At 42.2% G+C, this 19,656-nt stretch overlaps 1 protein-coding gene across 1 annotated transcript in view; it reads left to right on the forward strand.

The window, feature by feature from the left end:
* Positions 1–19,656, forward strand: part of LOC138757933 (clathrin light chain A-like) — a 52,344-nt gene that overhangs the window by 13,089 nt on the left and 19,599 nt on the right. The window contains exons 4-6 of the mRNA XM_069926090.1: positions 8,534–8,642; positions 10,409–10,520; positions 16,049–16,084. Of these exons, the coding sequence (XP_069782191.1) occupies positions 8,534–8,642; positions 10,409–10,520; positions 16,049–16,084 (257 nt within the window). The remainder of the gene's footprint in view (positions 1–8,533; positions 8,643–10,408; positions 10,521–16,048; positions 16,085–19,656) is intronic.

The following is a 19,656-nucleotide window of genomic DNA, read 5'->3' on the forward strand; positions in this document are numbered from 1 at the left end:
TATCTCTTCATAAGACTGAAGAAGAGGAAAAAATATCCTCCCCTCTTTTAAATTGAAATCGTCCAGTTTCGAGTAGCAAAAGTTCACTCATCTTGAGGTTGCTGGCACCATGACGATCTCTCTTTTCACAATCATCCAAGCCTCTTCGGGTGAATGCAAAAATATCTTCTGATCTCCATTGGTGATCCTTAATCTTGCCAGGCAGAGTAAGGCAGGTTTGAAACCATTTTTATACAACTCTGCCATTACCTTGTAGGCTCTATGAAAAGCGACTACTTCTGAGCAGTAATCTTCCATGAGTCTGATGCGTAGTCCTTGAAAAATTAGTTATTTCTTTGAACAAGCCGTTCTCAAAGTTAACTCCTATTTTTGAAAGTGATAAAAGCGTAATATAACTGATCTGGAATATTCTGGTGTTCTTCAAAGATAAAGAGCGGTGTGTTCTTTCCAGCACTAAATCTTTTCCAACCCTTCAACACTGAACAATTTGATAAGTAATACCCTTTTCAATGGCCTCCTTCAGACCTAGAATGCGAACCTTGTTTCAACAACTCGGTCCTTCTAAATTCATTACTCGTGCTTTTAACTTTCTGTTGTCAGCAATCAAAGACTCATTTTGTTGCGCAAGTTTGTCCAGCTGATTGTTCATCATATCCCCATCCGCTTCCAATGTCATCAGACGTTCTTCTATTTATGGTAATGAATCCAAAACCATGTCGAGTTTATTTTTGATTTCTTTGGCCACATTTTAAAAACTTTGCTAATATCCATTGACTGCTTTTTAATCACTGTGGTAGCCATTCCAAACATCAAAGGAGTATCCTGTTCGATCTCAGTTTCTTTCTCATCTCTTTCTTTCACGGTTTTACATTTGGGTACTTTGGCTACTCTCTTCGGCGTGAGATGTCTTCTAATAATAATTGATGGCCTTAGAAATTAACTTTAACAAGTTTTGTTAATTAGAAGTGAGTGCAAAATTGGGAAATATATAAAAAAATTAGTCGGCGCTCATGGCCACACCTCTTCACAGCATCAGGTTGCCAGGGGAAGTCTCTAGAAAAGGAAATCCTGAGCTGTCAATTGTTGGAATCTTTAAGGACTTTGCAAGAGGGAGACTTTGCAAGTTTTGATCTCTCCTATTCAAAGAGATTTTTAATTTTTTTGAATATTTTGTTTTAATTTTTCCAAGGCTCATATAGAATATTATTACATATATCATATAAACAGTATTTTAAAATTACAGAGTTTCACATGATTGATCAAATATCACCCCCCCCCCTCAACTGCTAACAAAAAAAATTGTCCAAAAAAGGGGTGTTTGAGCATGCCTTCATTAATTAGTCCATATCTTAATCTTCAGGAATTCAACGCTATTAACCTAACTATATTATTTAAACCTTTTCAGGAAATTAATTATATCCTTAAGTCAGTTTGATTCAAATAAGGTTGCAATATTTTAACAAACACGTCATATTTCTTTCTCAGATTATGATTTCTTTTCCGGGGGGAACAACTTTGCTTTTCCATATTCCAGTGATTAATAAGTAGGCGGGAGTCGGCCTTCCGTGTAACAGCTATATATCTCCTGACTACTGCTAGTGCAATCCTCAGGAACTGTATTTGATATTATGATAGTTTTGTGCCAATAACCATAACATTGCTCAATAAATTCAGTTATGGTTCCAATGGAAAATCCACTTTTATAATTTTTATCAAAATTTCTACCAAGTCATACCAAAAGGTTGAATGTATTCCATTTACAAATGGAATATTAAATTATTGTCTTGAAAGATAGATAACTCCATTCTAAAATATGGATATGGCAACAAATTAATAAATGTATAGGTATAAAAGTGGGCTTATCTTCAAAAACATCCTTGTATCAAAATGAGTTAATATCACTGACATTAGGAAATAATATCCTGGACACTTGGCACCGTAAAGGGATCAAATGTTTTGAAGATTGTTATGAGCAAGGACAATTTGACATTTAAACAGCTAAAAAAATAGATATGATTTGTCAAATAGAACTTTCTTCTGCTATCTTCAATTAAGATGTTTTCTTAGAGATAGTTTAGGACCAGCCATGACTCTGCCAATGTGTAGTGACATGGAGGATTCAAAAGGGTATCCCAAGATGTATTTTCTATTGCAAAGCAATAGCCCAAAACCAGGCTTGCACAAATCAAAATCAGGCTTGCACAAAACAGATGGACTTGAGGAAAAATATTCAAGATTAATATTGGTTAAAATTGTGCTCTGATAATATGACATCATTTATTAATGTCAGATATAGATTGGTACAATACAATTTTATGCACCAATTATATCTTGCACCACAAAAATTATATGGCTTAAAATCTGAAATTCCAGTCTTGTGATTTAGGTGTGGTATAGAGATTTTTTAATCTTTCAATCTGCTCACCTATCCTTAACCCTTTACCCTTCAACTCCAATTCTGAGATCTTTCCAAATTTAATCATTCCACCATTTGTAGCTGTGCCTTTGAGCAAGTCCTAATATCTATCAAAATACTAACAGATCTCTCTCTCTCTCTCTCTCTCTCTCTCTCTCTTTTCATGAGCTGCTGCTCGTATTATGTATTTTTGGCAAGCGTTAGACCAGTTGTCACTTCAGAAATTAAAATGGAGGTTGGGTGGAGCCAGTGCAGATAGTGAAGTAAATCATAAAAATCTGTAGACACCGTGGTTGAAGTAAAAACACAGAATGCTGGAGAAGCTCAACAGGTCAAAGAGTCTTCTTTATGTTGCAAAGGTAGATACATAACTGATGTTTCGAGCAGATAGTGGGGTGGTTGTGGAAAGGATGATATTAAACTTGCAGACAAAAACAGAAGTAGAATGATTGAGCATGGTGGGAATCATGTTCTGAGTTGCATCTATTTCAATGCAAGGAGTATTGTAGGAAAGGTTGATGATCTTTTAAGCATGGATGAGCTCATGAAATTGTGACAGTGTGATTGAGACTGGCAGATCTCTGGTGCAAAGTTCCATTTTTTTAGACAAAAGAGGGAGCTAGTAGGAAAAAAATATCACAGCAGTGCTCAGTCAAGACAGACTGGAGATCCCATTGCCTGAGGCTTTATGGATGGATCTGATGAATGAGAAAAGATGACCACATTAATTGGATTATATTATAGACCTCCCAATAGTCAGCAGGAATTGGAGGAGTAAAATTGTAGAGAGTTGCACAAAACATAATTTGCAATAGTATGTGATTTTCATTTTCCACCTATTGCCCGGGACTGTAAGGTAAAACATCATGAGATGGGAATGTGTAAGGAGTTACCCTGTACAGGGCTGTAACAAGAAGGGGAGGTGTCCTTGTACTCCTGTTAGGTAAAACATCATGAGATGGGAATGTGTAAGGAGTTACCCTGTACAGGGCTGTAACAAGATGTGAATGCATCCTTGTACTTACAAGATAAGAAAGACATTGATGGATTGAGAGGCAGGAAGCTAGCAGGGAAAGGATAGCAACAGTTTTAGTCATTGGACAAGTAATGATATGATGATGTTCTAAGCATGTATCCAAGGGTATAAAAAATCACCATTTTGCTGATAACGGCAGAATGCATTCTCCGACTAACATGGTTAGTCGCAAGTGTTACAATCCGGTAATAAAGAACAAAGAACCCTGATTTCGACTCAGTCTGGTGTTTGTCTCACTCATTCATGAACAAAGCAGACCTAACAGGACTCACATACTGTAAGAGGGATGGACATGTTAGAGTTTTTCAAATGTATTCAGGAAAGGTTTGTAAATTAATATATTGAGGAACCAACTAGAGAGAGTGCAATAGTGGATCTCCTGTTAGGAAATATGTGTAGTGGAAGTCTTTTGATCGAGTGATCATAATGCCATTAGTGTCAACATAATTATGGATAATGATAGGTCTGGTCTTTGGACTGAGATTTTAAATTGGTGAAAGGCCAATTTGATGGAATCAGAAAAGGTTCTAGGAAGTGTGAATTGGGACAGGTTGTTTTCTGGCAAAGGTGTGCTTGGTAAGTGGGAGACCTTTAACAGAGAAATTTTGAGAGTATTGTCTTTCAGAATTAAAGGCAAGACTGACAGGAATAAGGAACCTTGGTTTTCAAGAGAGATTGAAGCCCTGGTTGAGAAGAAAGAGGTGTACAGCAGGTATAGGCAGCAAGGAGCAAATGAGGTAGTTGAGTTCAGGTGGGCAAAAAGAAGGGATGAGGTGATTCTGGTGGGCAAGTTGAAGGAAAATCTCAAGAGCTTCTGAAAATGTATTAAGAGCTAATGGATAGCTCTTAAAGATCAGAGTGGTCATCTATGTATGGATGGGGCAGATCTTAAATGGATTTTTTTCATCTATATTTATATAGATGGACACAATCTACAGAAGGGAGGCAAAACAGTAAGGTCATGGACATGCAGATTACAGGGGAGAATGCATTTGCTGTCTTGAGGCAAATAAGGATAGATAAATCCCCAGGGTCAGACAAGGTATCCCCTTGGATGTTGAGCGAGGCTTGTGCAGAAATTGCAGAGGCCCTAGCAGTGGAATTGAAAACATCTTTGGCATGCTGGACAACTAATAGAGTTCTTTCTTTTTAAAATATTTTTTATTGATTTTAATAGAGAAAACCCTTTGTACATGATTTATAACTAATTAGATAATTTAATTCAATTCATAGTATATACATAACATAAATTGTAATACAGAATATAAACCATAATTATCAGGCAACATATTTTGCTCAACACCTCAAAATCTGATGTTAAACAGAAAATAATAAGATAGAATTAAGAATCCCATATAGAGACTATAAATCTTCATCCTATTCTATAATGTGATTGTTATTATCTACTATAACCTCATTTTCTCTAGAAATTTAAAAAAAGAACTCCCCAAACTAATCTTACCCCTCCCACTAAACAAGGTTAATTTGCATATATGGTAGATGGATATGAATCGAATCGCGACTCTCAAACATCAGACAGGGAATCCTCAGAGCATTCACACAACTAAATCTTCAAGCTATGATAGTAATCCGTGAACGGGCCTAATACTTTGTCAAATTCAACTTTGACATCTTTAATGCTATATCTAATTTTCTCCAAACTTAAGTAAGACATAATATCATGCAACCATTGAGAGTCGAATAAGCATCTCTGCAGATGCTAGGATCAAGTGCAATACACAAATCTGCTGGAGAAACTCAGCAGGTCACGCAGCATCACAGGGTGACCAACATTTCAGGCCTGGGACCCTTCATAAGAAATAAACAAAAATAGGCAGGTTCTTGAATCAAAGGGAGGAAGAGGGAAAGGAGCACAAGCCAACAGGTAAGGTGGATACAGGTACGTGGGAAGAAGAGGAAAAGCAGAGAGGGGGTGGGGGGGGGTGGGAATTACACTGTATTACAAAACTATAAAATTGTATTTCAGACAATTCTTTACTCATTTCTCATAATCCATCAGCTCATGATAGCTCTCTGTTAGGAGGAAGGGAAAGGGGTTGAAGGAGGCAGAGGGCTAGGGGAAGAGAGAGACTTGGGGAATGGGTTAATGGAAACCAGAGAAGTTGATGTTAATGCTATCTTGTTGGAGGTTGCCAAGATGGAATATTAGGTGTTGAACCTCCAATTTGCCAGGAGCTTCTGTTTGGCAGTGCATGAGGCCATGGACAGATCTGTTGGTGCGATAATGGTGTGATTTTGAAATGGTTGGCCACTGGGAGGTCCTTGTTACAGCAGACAGAGCGAAGGTGCACAATGACATGGTCTCCCAGTGTGTGTTCAGTCTCTCCAATGTCAAGGAGGCTACAATGGGAGCAGTGGATGCAGTTGATGACTCCCACAGATTTACATGAAGTCTTGCTTCACTTGGAGAGACTGTTTGGGGCTAAGTGGGTGGTGAGGGAAGAGTTATTTGGTGCAAGTGGAGCATTTCTTCAGGTCACAGGAGTAGGTGCCGAGTAGGCGATGGTTGGGAAGGGATGGGGGAGTCCTGGAGCAAGCAGTCCCTAATAAATTCAGAAAGAGGAGGAGATGGGAAGATGTATCTGGAGTTGGGATCGTGTAGGCAGTGGAAATTGCGGAGGATAATGTGTTGCATCAGCTCCCAGGATGAGATCTTCCATTCCATTCCAAAATGTGGCTTCCCTTCTTCTGTCATCAGCTCTGTCCTCACCCGCATCTCCTCTATTACCTGCATATCTCCCTTGGCCCCCTCCGTCCCAAGATGCAACAAGGATAGGATTACCCTCATCCTCTCCTATTCAGCATATTATCCTCACCAATTTCCACCACCTACAACATGATCCCACCACCAGACACATCTTCCCCTCTGCTTTCTTGTCTACTCGTCCCTTCCCACAAATCACTCCTTTCTTTACTGTCGTGTGACGAGGCCGTAGAACACGCTGTATACCAGACAACCTCTGTTTGGAGAACTTGTAACTGAGTGTGGAAGGCTGCAATGTGCCCAAACTAAAGATGAGATACACTTGGCCTTAACTTAAAAGTGCAGGAAGCAGTAAGGTTGGAGTTGAAAGATGATTTGGGTAAGTGGATGGTGAGAAGGCAAGATGCAAGATTCCAAAAGACATCAATTCTACCTCTTTCAGTCTGTGATGGGTGTAGGGTGAAAGTGTAATCATTTCTCTCCACTGTGGGGTTCCAGAATTTTCTGAGTTTCAGCATCTGCAATTTTTTGAGTTTTCTCTTTTCCAAAACTGCAGAATGCTAAAGCTTCTGGAAAGACATGAACAATTGGGTCACTGTGGCTCCGGAGCCTGTCTAAATGCCTCTTAAACGTAACTCTCATATCTGCTTCCATTATCCATGCCAGCACGTTCCAGCCACCCACCACTGTCTGTGTGAAACAAAAAAAACCAACCCTGTACATCTTTAATCCTTCCCCCTCTCTCCTTAAACCCATGCTCTCTTGCAGTTAACTTTTCTATCCTGGGTAAAGGACTGACTGTCAATGTTTTCATGGTTTTAGATTTCTATCAGAAAGTTCACGGGTTAGGACTTTTCCTCAGCTTGTGTGGAGTCATGAAGCCCCCTGGCATGTGTTCCCATGTCAGTTGTCATGAGGTTGTGCCTCTCCCTCTCCATTTAGCTGTCCCACAGAGATGTAGAGGTATGTCAGTGAATGTCATATCATGTAACTCCTTTAGGCTGTGCATTGTGAGGATACGGTGAACCCTGTCTGAAGATGCAGGGCATTGAGAAGTGGGTGTGTGTTTTAAGGAGCAGGATCCAAGGTCAGACTGTTGTGTGTCCCCCCCCCCCCCCCACCACATGTGCATCAGTGCACATTTATGATCACCATCTTTCCATTCCATTTGAAGCATTTCCCAGCAGCTCTTGGTCGAGAAAGGCATTGGGTTCCCAGTCCTGCCGAGTGCACCAGTTATTTTCCAAACTTCAGATTTATTGTCAGAGTACATACATGGAATCAAAACCCTCAGATTCTATTTCCTGCAAGTGTCAGAATTACCACTTATTGGTATTTCAAAAAAACTACTTGAGGAGATATGTAAACAATCTATGCAATACAGAGGGGCAAAAAACATTAAAGTGCAAAAGTAAGAGTCCTTAAATAAGACCCTGATTGAGTTTGTTGTTGGGCAGTGTCTGATGGTGGAGGGGTAGTAGCTGTTCCTGAAACTGGTGGTGTGAGCCTTGTGACACCTACATCTCTTTCCTGATGGTAGCAGTGAGAACAGAGTGTGTGCTGGGTGGTGTGGATCCTTGATCCTTGCTACTACTCTCTGATGGCAGCATTCTCTGTAGATGTTCTCGATGGTGAGGAGGGTTTTGCCTGTAATATCCTGGACTGTATCCACTACCTATTGCAGGGCTTTCCACCCAGGAGAATTGGTGTCCCCATACCAGGCCAGGATGCAGCTCTAAAAGTCTCAAGACCTTTGATCACGTACACAACTAACATCTAGATCAGGGGTCTCCAAACTTTTTAGACCGTCGATCCCTTCAGGGACTACGTAGTCTCTCATCGATCTCCAGGCATGGAATCCTGGCAAGGAGTGGAGGAGCTGAGTAGGGTGGCCAGACATCCAGTTTTAGGCTGGACAGTCTGTTCTCCGTCCAGCACCACCTCAAGCCGGATATTAATTTGCCCTCCATTTGGGGGTATAAGGGCAGAAAGGGCACTTAGCCGCCGAATGCAATATCTCGGGGTATGCAGGCTGTGCGCAGCTGGCTGGGGCTTGCGTGATGGAGGGGAAGCGTGATGGCGGCTCATGAAAGTTCATGGCAAGTAAGCCTCCCCCACACCCTGTGCTGGATGGTTGGGGGGTGTGGAGGTGCTATTTTAAATCGACTCCTAACCCCCCACCCCCAGTTTATCAACCTCCTTTCCACCCCTTGGATGGTTCCATCAAACTCTGGGGGTCGATATTGAGCTCTTTGGAGACTCCTAATCTAGATTAATGAACTATGGATAGACCATTAGGATAAACTTACATGCAAATTGATGGATATGTTTAAAATTCTAATTCTTCTTTTGATAGAATGTTGCTGATGTCTACGCAGCTATTTCTGAAGCTGACGGCTTGTCCCAGGAGCCGGACAGCATACGCAGGTGGAGGGAGGAGCAAATCAAGCACTTGGAGGCTTTGGGTAAACAGATCCATCAGTTGCTGATGAAGCATCAGACATGTGTCAGATAAAAGTAATGCCATGAAGTGTAAGGAGATGCGCTTTGGAAGAAGCAACGTTGACAGACACCAGAAAACAAATGGCATGAACTGTTAGAGTAGGGCAGAGAGACCTGCAGGTTATTGCAGGCTTCCCTCTGAGGGGATACTCATTGCTAAAGGAACACCCAGATAGAACCATAGAACATTACAGCACCAAAACTGGCCCTTCAGCTCTTCTAGTCTGTGCTGATTATTATTCTGCCTAGTTCCACTGACCTGCACCTGGACCATCTTCCCTCCCATCCATGTACCTATCCAAATTTTTCTTAAATGTTAAAATTAAGCCCGATTCACCAATTCAGCTGGCAGCTCATACCATACTCTGTGTGTGAAGTTCCCCCTGATGTTACCCCCTAAACCTTTCCCCTTTCACCCTTAAGCCATGTCCACTAGTTTGTATCTCTCCTAACCTCAGTGAAAAGAGCCGACTTTGTCTATACGCATTACAATTTTGTATACCTTTATCAAATCTTCCCTCATTCTTCTATGGCCTTGGGAATAAAGTCCTAACTTACTTAACCTTCCCCTGGCAACATCCTAGTAAATCTTCTCTGCACTCTTTCAATTATATTGATATCATTCCTGTAGTCAGGTGACCAAAACTGCACACAATACTTCAAATTTGGCCTCACCAGTGTCTTGTATAACCTCACCTTCCCAACTCTTGTACTCAACTTGATTTATGAAGGCCAATATGCCAAAAGCTCTCGTTTACTACTTTTTGATGCCACTTTCAGGGAATTATGTATCTGTATTCCCTGATCCCTCTGTTCTACTGCATTCCTCAGGGCCCTACCATTTACCATGTATGCCCTACTTTGGTTTGTCCTTCAAAAGTGCAACACCTCACATTTGTCTGCATTAAATTCCATCTGCCATTTTTCAGCCCATTTTTTTCCCCCAGCTGGTCCAGATCCCTCTGTGAGCATTGGAAGTTTTCCTCGCTGTCCACTAGACCTCCAATCTTTCAGCCTTCAGCTTCATTGATGTGTGTATGATGCCAGAAGGAAATTCTACAAACTTACTGAAATCACTGAGTTTGGTCCCAGCTTGATGTCCAAATCTGGAAGAAAGAAGGATTTTTTGACCTCTGATGATTGCAGGAAAAATACTATAAGCACAAGGTTCTATCAGGGATGGGGGGTCTGGAGAAGCTGGGGTTGCAGAACAGGCAGAGAAAGTTTGGAAATCAAACAATCTGACATTATTTCTACTATCAGAACAAAAAGACTCAGAGAGTCTTCCAAAGGAAGCCCGAGATAAGGACCTCAGAGGTGGTAATCTCTGGATTAGTTCAGGTGACACGTGTTAGTGAAAGTAGGAATAGAAGGTTAGGTTGGATAGTTGGTGGCAGTGAATGGGCTTCCTGGACCACTAGGACTGTTTCTGGGGAAGGTGGGACCTGTACACCTTAACCATACTGGGACAACTAACCTGCACTGTCTGTAAAGAGTTTATACCTTCTCCCTGTGTCTGCATGGGTTTTCTCCGGAGGCTCCAGTTTCCTCCCACCATTCTAAACATGCTTGTGGCGTGGGTTAATGGGGTGTAAATTAGGCGGCATGGACACGTGGGCCGAAATGGCCTGTTACCGCGCTCAATGTCTACATTTAAAATTAATAAATTTGGTCAGTCGACAGGAGCATTTGGAAGTAAGAAATTGTCCTCTGCTTTTAAATTGCTTAGATGCCAACTCCCGTGAGGCTGAGCTGGAGTGGAGAGAGAAGGCCAAGAAAGAGTTGGAGGACTGGTATATTCAACAGGAGGAGCAGATGGAAGAAATGAAAACCAATAACAGGTAGACACCAGAGACCCACACTCTTGGCAACTTTTTCTAGAACCATGGAAAAACTCAACAGCACAGAAACAGATCCTTCAGCCTATCTAGTCCATGCTGAACTATTTATTCCACCTAGTCCCATCGACATGCACCCAGACCATAGTCTTCCATCCCCTTCTCATCCATGTATCTTTGCATTCTTCAGTGTCAAAATCAAACCCAGATCCACCACCTGTTTAACCTTTGCCTGGAACTTGGCTCTTCAATTCCAACAACATCCTTGTAAATCTTCTCTGCGTTCTTTTAATCTTATTGATGTCTTTCCTGCCACTGTCTTGTACAACCTCACCATAACACCCCAACTCCTATACTCAATAATTTGATATGCCAAAAGCTCTCTTCACAAACCTATCTACCTGTGACATCACTTTCAGGGAATTATGTATCTGTATTGTCCGATCCCTCTGTCCTACTGCACTCTTCAGGGCCCTACCATTTGCCCCATATGACCTACCTTGTTTAGTCCTTCCAAAGTGCCACACCTCACATTTGTCCGCATTAAATTCCATCTGCCACATTTTTCCAGCTGGTCCAGATCCATCTGCAATCTTTAGCTCCTTTTACTTTTTTTAATATCTTATTTTTGATTTTTCCAAAGACTTTAGCAAATTCAATAAACAAAATATTACATTCTCTTTCCATGTAATATGATTTACAGAGTCCTTATTTCCTCCTCCTTACACCCTCCCCTCCCTATTCCTTAAATTATCCAAATACCAAAATATAAAAAAACAAACATTCAAAAACCGCTTAAATGCCAACAAAGTCAACAATCCTCCTCAAAGCTAGAGGACCTCTGATATTAAATAAAAACAGATAGGGGCAAAAACACACGTCATCTGCGCCACATTCCCCATTTCATACTTGTAACCCTTTACCTGCTGGGATGAATTGTTTCTTTTATTTGGGGAGGGTGTGCATCTATGTGCCTCAGATGCATGCCAGCTTGCTTGTTCACACAGAACAGTAAAAAGCCAGCTCCATGAGTCCTTTTACACAGCAAGCCAGCTTCCTGAAGCAGAAGAGGTGGGACGTGTAGTACAACAGTGTCAACGCCTAGTGTGACATTGTGCTGAGAAAAGAATCAGATTCGGTGGGTCTGGACATAAGGGTTTGCAATAACGTGTAGCTTTTATCAACACAATTATATAAAAGCGTGGGAAAATGTTAACTAGAATAAAGTACACATGCACAGTTTATAAACGAACGTGGGAAAATTTTACAGTGTAGCTAGCAGCTACAAGCTATGTCTCTACAAAGCCGATAGCACAGGATAAGTTATAGCTGCATGCAGGTTAGCTCAGAAAGAACACACTGTTCCCAGAAAGAATGACACGAACCCAGTTGAGTGTAGTTAACACTGAGCTTTATTGGGCTCACAGCCCTGCTCTTATTCTCAAGCTGAGGGGTGTGGTCAAACCCTCTCAGCACAGATTGGTGTGTTTGTGATCCGCTTTCCCTGATAGGCCAGTTGAGCTCTTTTGGTTATAGCCAATTAGAGGGCAGCACTGTAGGCCTCGTGCAGCATGCTGGATCGACGTGTTCGCCCTTCATTTTGTGGGGCCCCGTGGGGGAGCTGCGAAGGGCTGCCACAACAGCAATAAAACTCATGCATACAGTTTATAAAGGAGCATGGGAAATTGTTATAATACTATGAAAAGTTTATAAATGGTTGACTATTTCTGTTTGATTTTAGCAATTTAAGCAGATACATTCAAATCTAAAAAATACAATTGTTATGGCTACTGAGATTGAGGTTACAGAATGGTTTTGCATTCTGTAACTATCTGCCAACAAATGTGTGCCAGTGTATTAAGTGTCTATAAATGTTCCATTGTTGATATGATAGGTAATCAAATTGTAACCTGAACTAATGCATGAAATATGCTTTTCCTGCCAACTTCAATCAGCAGTTACAAGGGCAGGCTAAGGATAATTGCATTCAGCACCCCTTTAGCACACTTTTATAAGACCATAAAACATAGGAGCAGTAATTGTGTACTGTTTAACATTTTCCTATGCTCCTTTATAAATTGAGCACTCGTGTGTTTAATTCCTGTAATAGTTTCCCACGCTCTTCTACAAATTGTTATGTGTAAATAGCAGCTATGTGTGATTGCAAACCCTTGTGTCCAGACCCACCAAATCTGATTCACGCAGGCAGTGCCGACATTTGCACACTATACACCTAGTAAAGTCCCATGTTCTGCTCTCTACGGACTATGAACCTTTTCTGCACCCAACATTGCAACGTCATCTTCCCTTGCCATTTTGACCTGGAAACATGGGTCAACTGTTTTAGATAGGTACTGCATTGATACACTCCACTGCTGAGAGTACCTACCCTGGCAGATCAAAGATGGGTAAGTCTAGAAACCCCCCCCCACCCACAATCTGCCTTTATTTTTTTTTAAACTCAGAGCTCAAAAGGTGGATAAAACCTGGCTTTCATTCTCTATGTAAAACCTTTCTCACTGTCCACTACACCTCCAATCTTTGTGTCATTTGCAAACTTGCTGATCCATTTTACCACATTATCATTCAGGCCATTGATATAGATGATAAACAACAATGGACCCAGCACTTGAGACACACTACCAGTCACTGGCCTCCAGACAGAGAGGCAAACATCCACTACCACTCTCTGACTTCTGTAAAGCCAATGTCTAATTCAATTTACTACCTCATCCTGAATACTAAGCGACTGAACCTTCTTGACCAGCTTCCCACGCAGGACCTTGTTAGAGGCCTTACCAAAGTTCATGTAGACAACATCCACTGCATTTCCTTCATCAACTTTCCAGGTAATCTAAAAAAACTCTTAAGATTGGCTAAACATGGCTGACCACGTACAAAGCCCCTGTCTATCCAAGTACTTGTTTATCCAGATACCTTCCAATACATTACCCACTACTGACATCAGGCTTACCATTTCCTGGGTTGATCTTAGAGCCTTTCTCAAACAGTGGAATAACATGAGCTATCTGCCAGCACCTTACCTGTGGCTAAGGACATTTTAAATACCACTTCCCCAGGGCTCTGAAAATACATTTTAAATATCCTCTGTTGCCTGTATAGGGTTCATGACATCTCAAGCCTTTTAGTTCTCCTTTTTTAATTATTTTCTTAAATTTCTCATACTCCTTACTGTCTATATCTGCTGTTCGCCTCCTTCTTAACCAGGGCTTCAATAACTCTCAAAAACTAAAGTTTCCTAAATCAATTATTTTTATAATATACAAATAGTTATCCCACACATGATCCTCGCGCTCTAAATGATACAACATCTGTTTCCATGCTTCGTGAAGCTTTAGCAACAAACATCAGCTCTGGGATCAAAACTGCAGCAGATTAGGAAGGGTTGTTTGCTGAAGGTAGATGTTACAGCGCAAGTTATTATCCTAGAATTGTTAATATTAAAAGGAATTTGAAAGGAGAGGGGATGGTTGATTAAAGTCACTCCGTTTAGACCCCATGCACTGGCTGAATCTCTGTCATTTCCTGGGACGAGGACAAGCATCTGCAGGCAGAGATTTGGAAGGGCTTAGTTAGTTCTTTGAGACTGGAGTGGGCCACACAGTGATCACAATTGTTGGCTATTTGCCAAACAGAGGTAGTCCCACTGATCCAGGGCACACTGACAGTAGCTGGGAGAGAGTGAGAGTGGAAAACCACTCGTTGGGCAGTGGTTAAGGTTGAGGGATTTGTGCAGAGAAGGTTCTCCAAAGGAAATCATCGCCACTGAATGGCAGAACAAGTTCCTGCTTCTCCTCCTTGTGAGGAAGCTGAGTGATGAAAGGCTGCCAGAATGAGAATTCAAGGTTCCATTGGGAGTTGGTGTAAATGTTGCTGGGAAACCCTCAAGCTCTGCACCTCTTAAGATAAGGGGTGGATGACTCCTTCAGTGCAGCTTCACTCCACCCTTCGTACACTGGTAGAGTAGAGCCCAGACAGCATAGAACACAGAATGTAGCCACCTCCACTTCCTTATCCTCCTCTCAGGCCTCCATAACTTCCAGCCCTCTCTGAGAATGCACTAACATACTTTGTCTGTGTCTTACTCCTGTTTTACTTTCCTCTCTTTCCTGCTGATCCGTGGGCCACAAAACCACCACCTTCATCCACAAGGATTCTAGACGAGGCTTTCTACAAACAACCCTTTGCTGACGTGATTGGCTATGTGTATGTATTTTTTTCTCTTTTCTATTCTTTCAAATGCTTCCTGCAGTCCATTCATAAGCAAAATACTGAAGGCTCTGGAACATGAAACAAACTAGAAAATTCTAAGGTGCCGTGCAGGGTAGGCAGATCAGCGACTCTTCACCAGAACTGATGCTGCCAATATCTTCAGCACCTTTTGGTTTTACTTCAGATTTCTAGAATCTGTAGTTTTTTGCTTTTGTTTAATTATTTGTCCTTGTTTCGTTGACATTCTTCTCTTTTCATTGTATCCTTTTTTTTTGTCTTGAATATGGAATAAATAGTGCTTAGATTTATCTTTTGTTAATATCTAGAATATTTTTAAATATTAGATCAAATTTATTGATGAGAGTTTGAAAAAATATATTGGTTTCCCCCTCAGGTTGAAGTTGGTCTCTGAGTCTAAAGGTTCAAGGAATTGTAGGGACACAGAGAAAACTATTTGGTTCACCAAGTGTGTGCTGGCTCCTAATTAAGAAATGCCAATGTTCCACTTCCCCAGGGCTCTGAAACCATTATCTTTCAAGCCTGTCCAATTCCTTTGTGAAGGCACTGATTGGTTCTGAGTTCATCATCCATCAGATTTTGAATTTCAGATTGCAACAGCTCTCTGAGTAAAACCTACCCTTTTCCTTTGTCGAGAAATTTCAACTTGTGTCCCCAGGCACCATCTTTGACAGGAAAGGAATCAAAGGGGAGTTGGGTATGTGCAAGAGAAAATGAGATCCAGGTCTACAGGGACACGAGAGGGAATGACACTCGTGGGGGTCAGCATTGGCCCCATTGGCCAAGAGTCCTCCTGCTATGTTAAAATGTGATTGATTGAGGTCTTTGATCATCAGTGTCAATTAGCTGTTTACTTTCTGTCAGGGGTTGCAGAGTGCATGAAGAGGATGTTGTCTTCAGCCCCTCATTAAACCCATAGCAATCCCAGTCTCTGGCCTTGTACGGGAGGCAATTGCCTGCAATATATATTTGTGTGTCCATGGTCAGAGTTGGGTAGTGGAGATGCAGAGGTGCAGGATTTGGAGGGACTGTTTAAAGACATGAAGTTTGTTGTTGATATTGCAAATGTAATAATGAAGAGACTGGGTGGATCTTTTCTGGGTGATAGTGGGAGTTGATTGATAGTCAGCCCCCATCTCTCCAAATACTTGTTTGAAATGAAATAAATGGTGGTTTTATTTGTGGTGGTAAGTGTTAGCCCCTCCACAGAATGCTGCAAATACAATGTGTCATCCAGTTTTGTAATTCTGATCTCTCTTTCTTTCCCACATGCGATGAAGCACGAACATCAAGCGGCACTGCTACAACCTACAACAGTTAAGTAAATCCTTCTTGGTGCAGGCCGGGCAGAGTTTATAGCTAGAGGTTGTGCCGCAGCATCCAGTGACAGAATCCACCTCCAACTTCCTTGATGGTTTTTCAGCTGCACTGTCTAGTGAGCTAGCAGAGGGAGTTGTGATCTGTCTGTGTGACAATCCTATTAACATTTACACAGAAAGAAAGCTTCTTCTCCATCCCTGCGGTAAACAGGATGACTCACTTCTGCAAATTGGGAACAGCTCAACAGGGTGGCAGAGATGAAAAGGTACCAGCTCCTTTCCACTCCAGAGTGGTGGGGGGGGGGGGGGGGGGGGGCGTCTATCGCCTGGTCAAGCAGAAGGCAGAAGCCTCTCAGAATGAGTTCCCATGAACAGATTGGAGCATAGGCACATCAGAGTTCCCAGTTCCCTCTGTTAGAAACAGAAGTACCTTCACAGAAATTGCTTGAGACAAAACTTGAGAACAAAGAACATTTATTATACAACAATGCAAAGTTGGGTGCTTCCCCTTACTCTGGGAATACACACATACACTGGGGCTCACCCAACTTTTATACAGTTGAGTTCAGTATAGGAATACCCTCCCCCTTACATTCTTCTGCCTCCTGGATAGGTTTGGCATTAGGCAATCTTGCCTGCCTACGTGTTGTTTCTGTGAACTTGGAGGACCAGGGGGTATCCTGTCAGTGTCTCATCATGTCATTGTCCTCATTGTCCTTATTCACAAACCTGTCTTTGGTTCTAATTTACACCCTCCCGACCCTCAGGGCTACAACCTCTTCATATGTAGAACTTGCTAACTGTCTAGGGCTTACTAATTACATATGCAGAACCTGCTAATTCTATCTAGGGCTAGAAGACCCTTATCTTATTCAGACAAAAACTTTACTTCCTACATTCTATTATCTATTATCTATTCATGCTGGTGAACTTGCTGATTCTGTCTAAAAGGCTAGGAGACCCTTATCTTATTCAGACTAACTTTACTTCCTATATTCTAATATCTATTCTTATCCTATTCTTACTGGCTTTCTTCTTTGGCTTGGCTTCGCGGACGAAGATTTATGGAGGGGGTAAAAAGTCCACGTCAGCTGCAGGCTCGTTTGTGGCTGACAAGTCCGATGCGGGACAGGCAGACACGATTGCAGCGGTTGCAGGGGAAAATTGGTGGGTTGGGGTTGGGTGTTGGGTTTTTCCTCCTCTGCCTTTTGTCAGTGAGGTAGGCTCTGCGGTCTTCTTCAAAGGAGGTTGCTGCCCGCCAAACTGTGAGGCGCCAAGATGCACGGTTTGAGGCGATATCAGCCCACTGGCGGTGGTCAATGTGGCAGGCACCAAGAGATTTCTTTAGGCAGTCCTTGTACCTTTTCTTTGGTGCACCTCTGTCACGGTGGCCAGTGGAGAGCTCGCCATATAACACGATCTTGGGAAGGCGATGGTCCTCCATTCTGGAGACGTGACCCATCCAGCGCAGCTGGATCTTCAGCAGCGTGGACTCGATGCTGTCGACCTCTGCCATCTCGAGTACTTCGACGTTAGGGATGTAAGCGTTCCAATGGATGTTGAGGATGGAGCGGAGACAACGCTGGTGGAAGCGTTCTAGGAGCCGTAGGTGGTGCCGGTAGAGGACCCATGATTCGGAGCCGAACAGGAGTGTGGGTATGACAACGGCTCTGTATACGCTTATCTTTGTGAGGTTACTGGCTTTATTCATTACACATATATCTATATTAGTTTCCTCATCTTCATATTTTTATATCAGTTTTTGCTCATCGCTCACAATCCTCACTTTTCTTTTAGATCAGTGTTACTCGTCTCTCACAATCCTCGCTTTTCTTTTAGCTATGCTTGTGACTTGTCAACTGGAATGTATTACTTGCAAACTTGGTCTTTTTCCCAGCTGGTCAGTAAATGAACTGCAGTCTCAGCATCATCAGACAGAATTAGGGAAACATACATCCTTTGGGTTAGAATGTTCTGACGAGGGGTTCGATGAATCAAATACTGCACACAAGTCTTGAGGTAGGGGAGCACCATAATGGACAGAATAGTGAGTCCAGCTGCTATAAGGGTAGTGGGTATCAGACTCCAGTTACCAATAAAAAGTCTAGTCCATCCCACACCGGACCAAGGTTGCCAAGTCTGAACCTGGGTATGGGAAGATTTTCGAATTCCTGAAGAAGTGTCTTTAACCGCCTGACCGTTGTGAGCTTTGGGGGTGCCACGGGGTATGTAGCTGCCAGTCTATTCCCAGTCTTTTGCACACACCCTGGAGTACCTGAGAGGTAAAATGTGTACCTCGATCCGAGTCAATGGTTTGAATCATACCATATCATGGAATCACAGACTCCATTAGTATCCTGATAACGGTGCTGGCACGATCATTAGGGGTCGGGAAAGCCTCAACCCATCGTGTGAAATGATCTACCATCACCAGGAGGTATTTGTAAATTCCTATCTTAAGTAATTCTGTAAAGTCAATTTGTATCCGTTGAAACAGGCGTACAGCTATATTGCGACCGCATAGATTTCTTATTTACTTTCTGACAGATTGGACAACCTCGAGTACTTTGTTTGGCTATTGTATATATGCCTGAGCAATAAAAGGACCGTACAAATGTATCCACAAGTGCCTGTGTTCCCCAGTGTGTCTGTTGGTGTATCTGATCAAAAATTTGCCGAGCCAAGGCTTTGTTCAGCACTTGACGTCCTTCTGCCGTCCACAACAACCCATCGGCAGTTTGACGCATTCCCTGGTCTTTCATAGAAACCTCCTCTTCCCGTGAAAAGATGGGAGTCTTTTTAACCTCTAGTGGGGTGGGCAGTAACAGCTGCATGTCTATTTTCTCTGCGAGTGCAGCCTGTTTGGCAGCTGCATCTGCCTATCTGTTCCCCTGGGCTTCAGGACTGTCACCACTTTGATGGCTTCGCTATTTCCTCAGGTAATGTAAGAGCATCCAGGGATTGGACAATTAAGTTTTCATGGATCAACTTTTGTCCTTTTCCAGTTATCATTCCCCGCTCTTTCCAGATCTTCCCAAAGGTGTGCACTACACCAAAAGTGTACTTTGAGTCCGTGTAGATAGTACCCACCTTGTTCTCTAGACCCTGGAGTGCTCTACAGAGGGCATACAATTCACAAGATTGTGCTGACCAATGACCGGGGAAGCGACCAGCTTCAATCACCACTCCTTCTTTCCCATCCACTACACTATACCCGCTATAGCGAGTGCCATCAATACAATGGGAAGATCCATCAATAAACCACCTTTCACCCTCCTGTAAAGGATCATCACTTAAATCCTTTCTAATTTTGGTCTGTAAATCTATTACCTCTAAACATACATGCTCTAATTCATTTTTGGTATTGTCAGAATTTGGAGAAACCAAGAAAGCTGCTGGATTGTGTTCTTTATTCGTAATCAGGGTCAAATCATCCCTATCCATTAGGATCGCTTCATACTTTAAAATTCTAGAGTCTGTGAGCCACCTTCCAGCACGTTGTAAGAGAATATTGTGGACTGTGTGAGGGGTGTGAACTATCATCCGGGCACCAAACGTAATCTTTCGTC

Source organism: Narcine bancroftii, chromosome 3, assembly GCF_036971445.1.
Source record: "Narcine bancroftii isolate sNarBan1 chromosome 3, sNarBan1.hap1, whole genome shotgun sequence".
NCBI lineage: Eukaryota > Metazoa > Chordata > Chondrichthyes > Torpediniformes > Narcinidae > Narcine > Narcine bancroftii.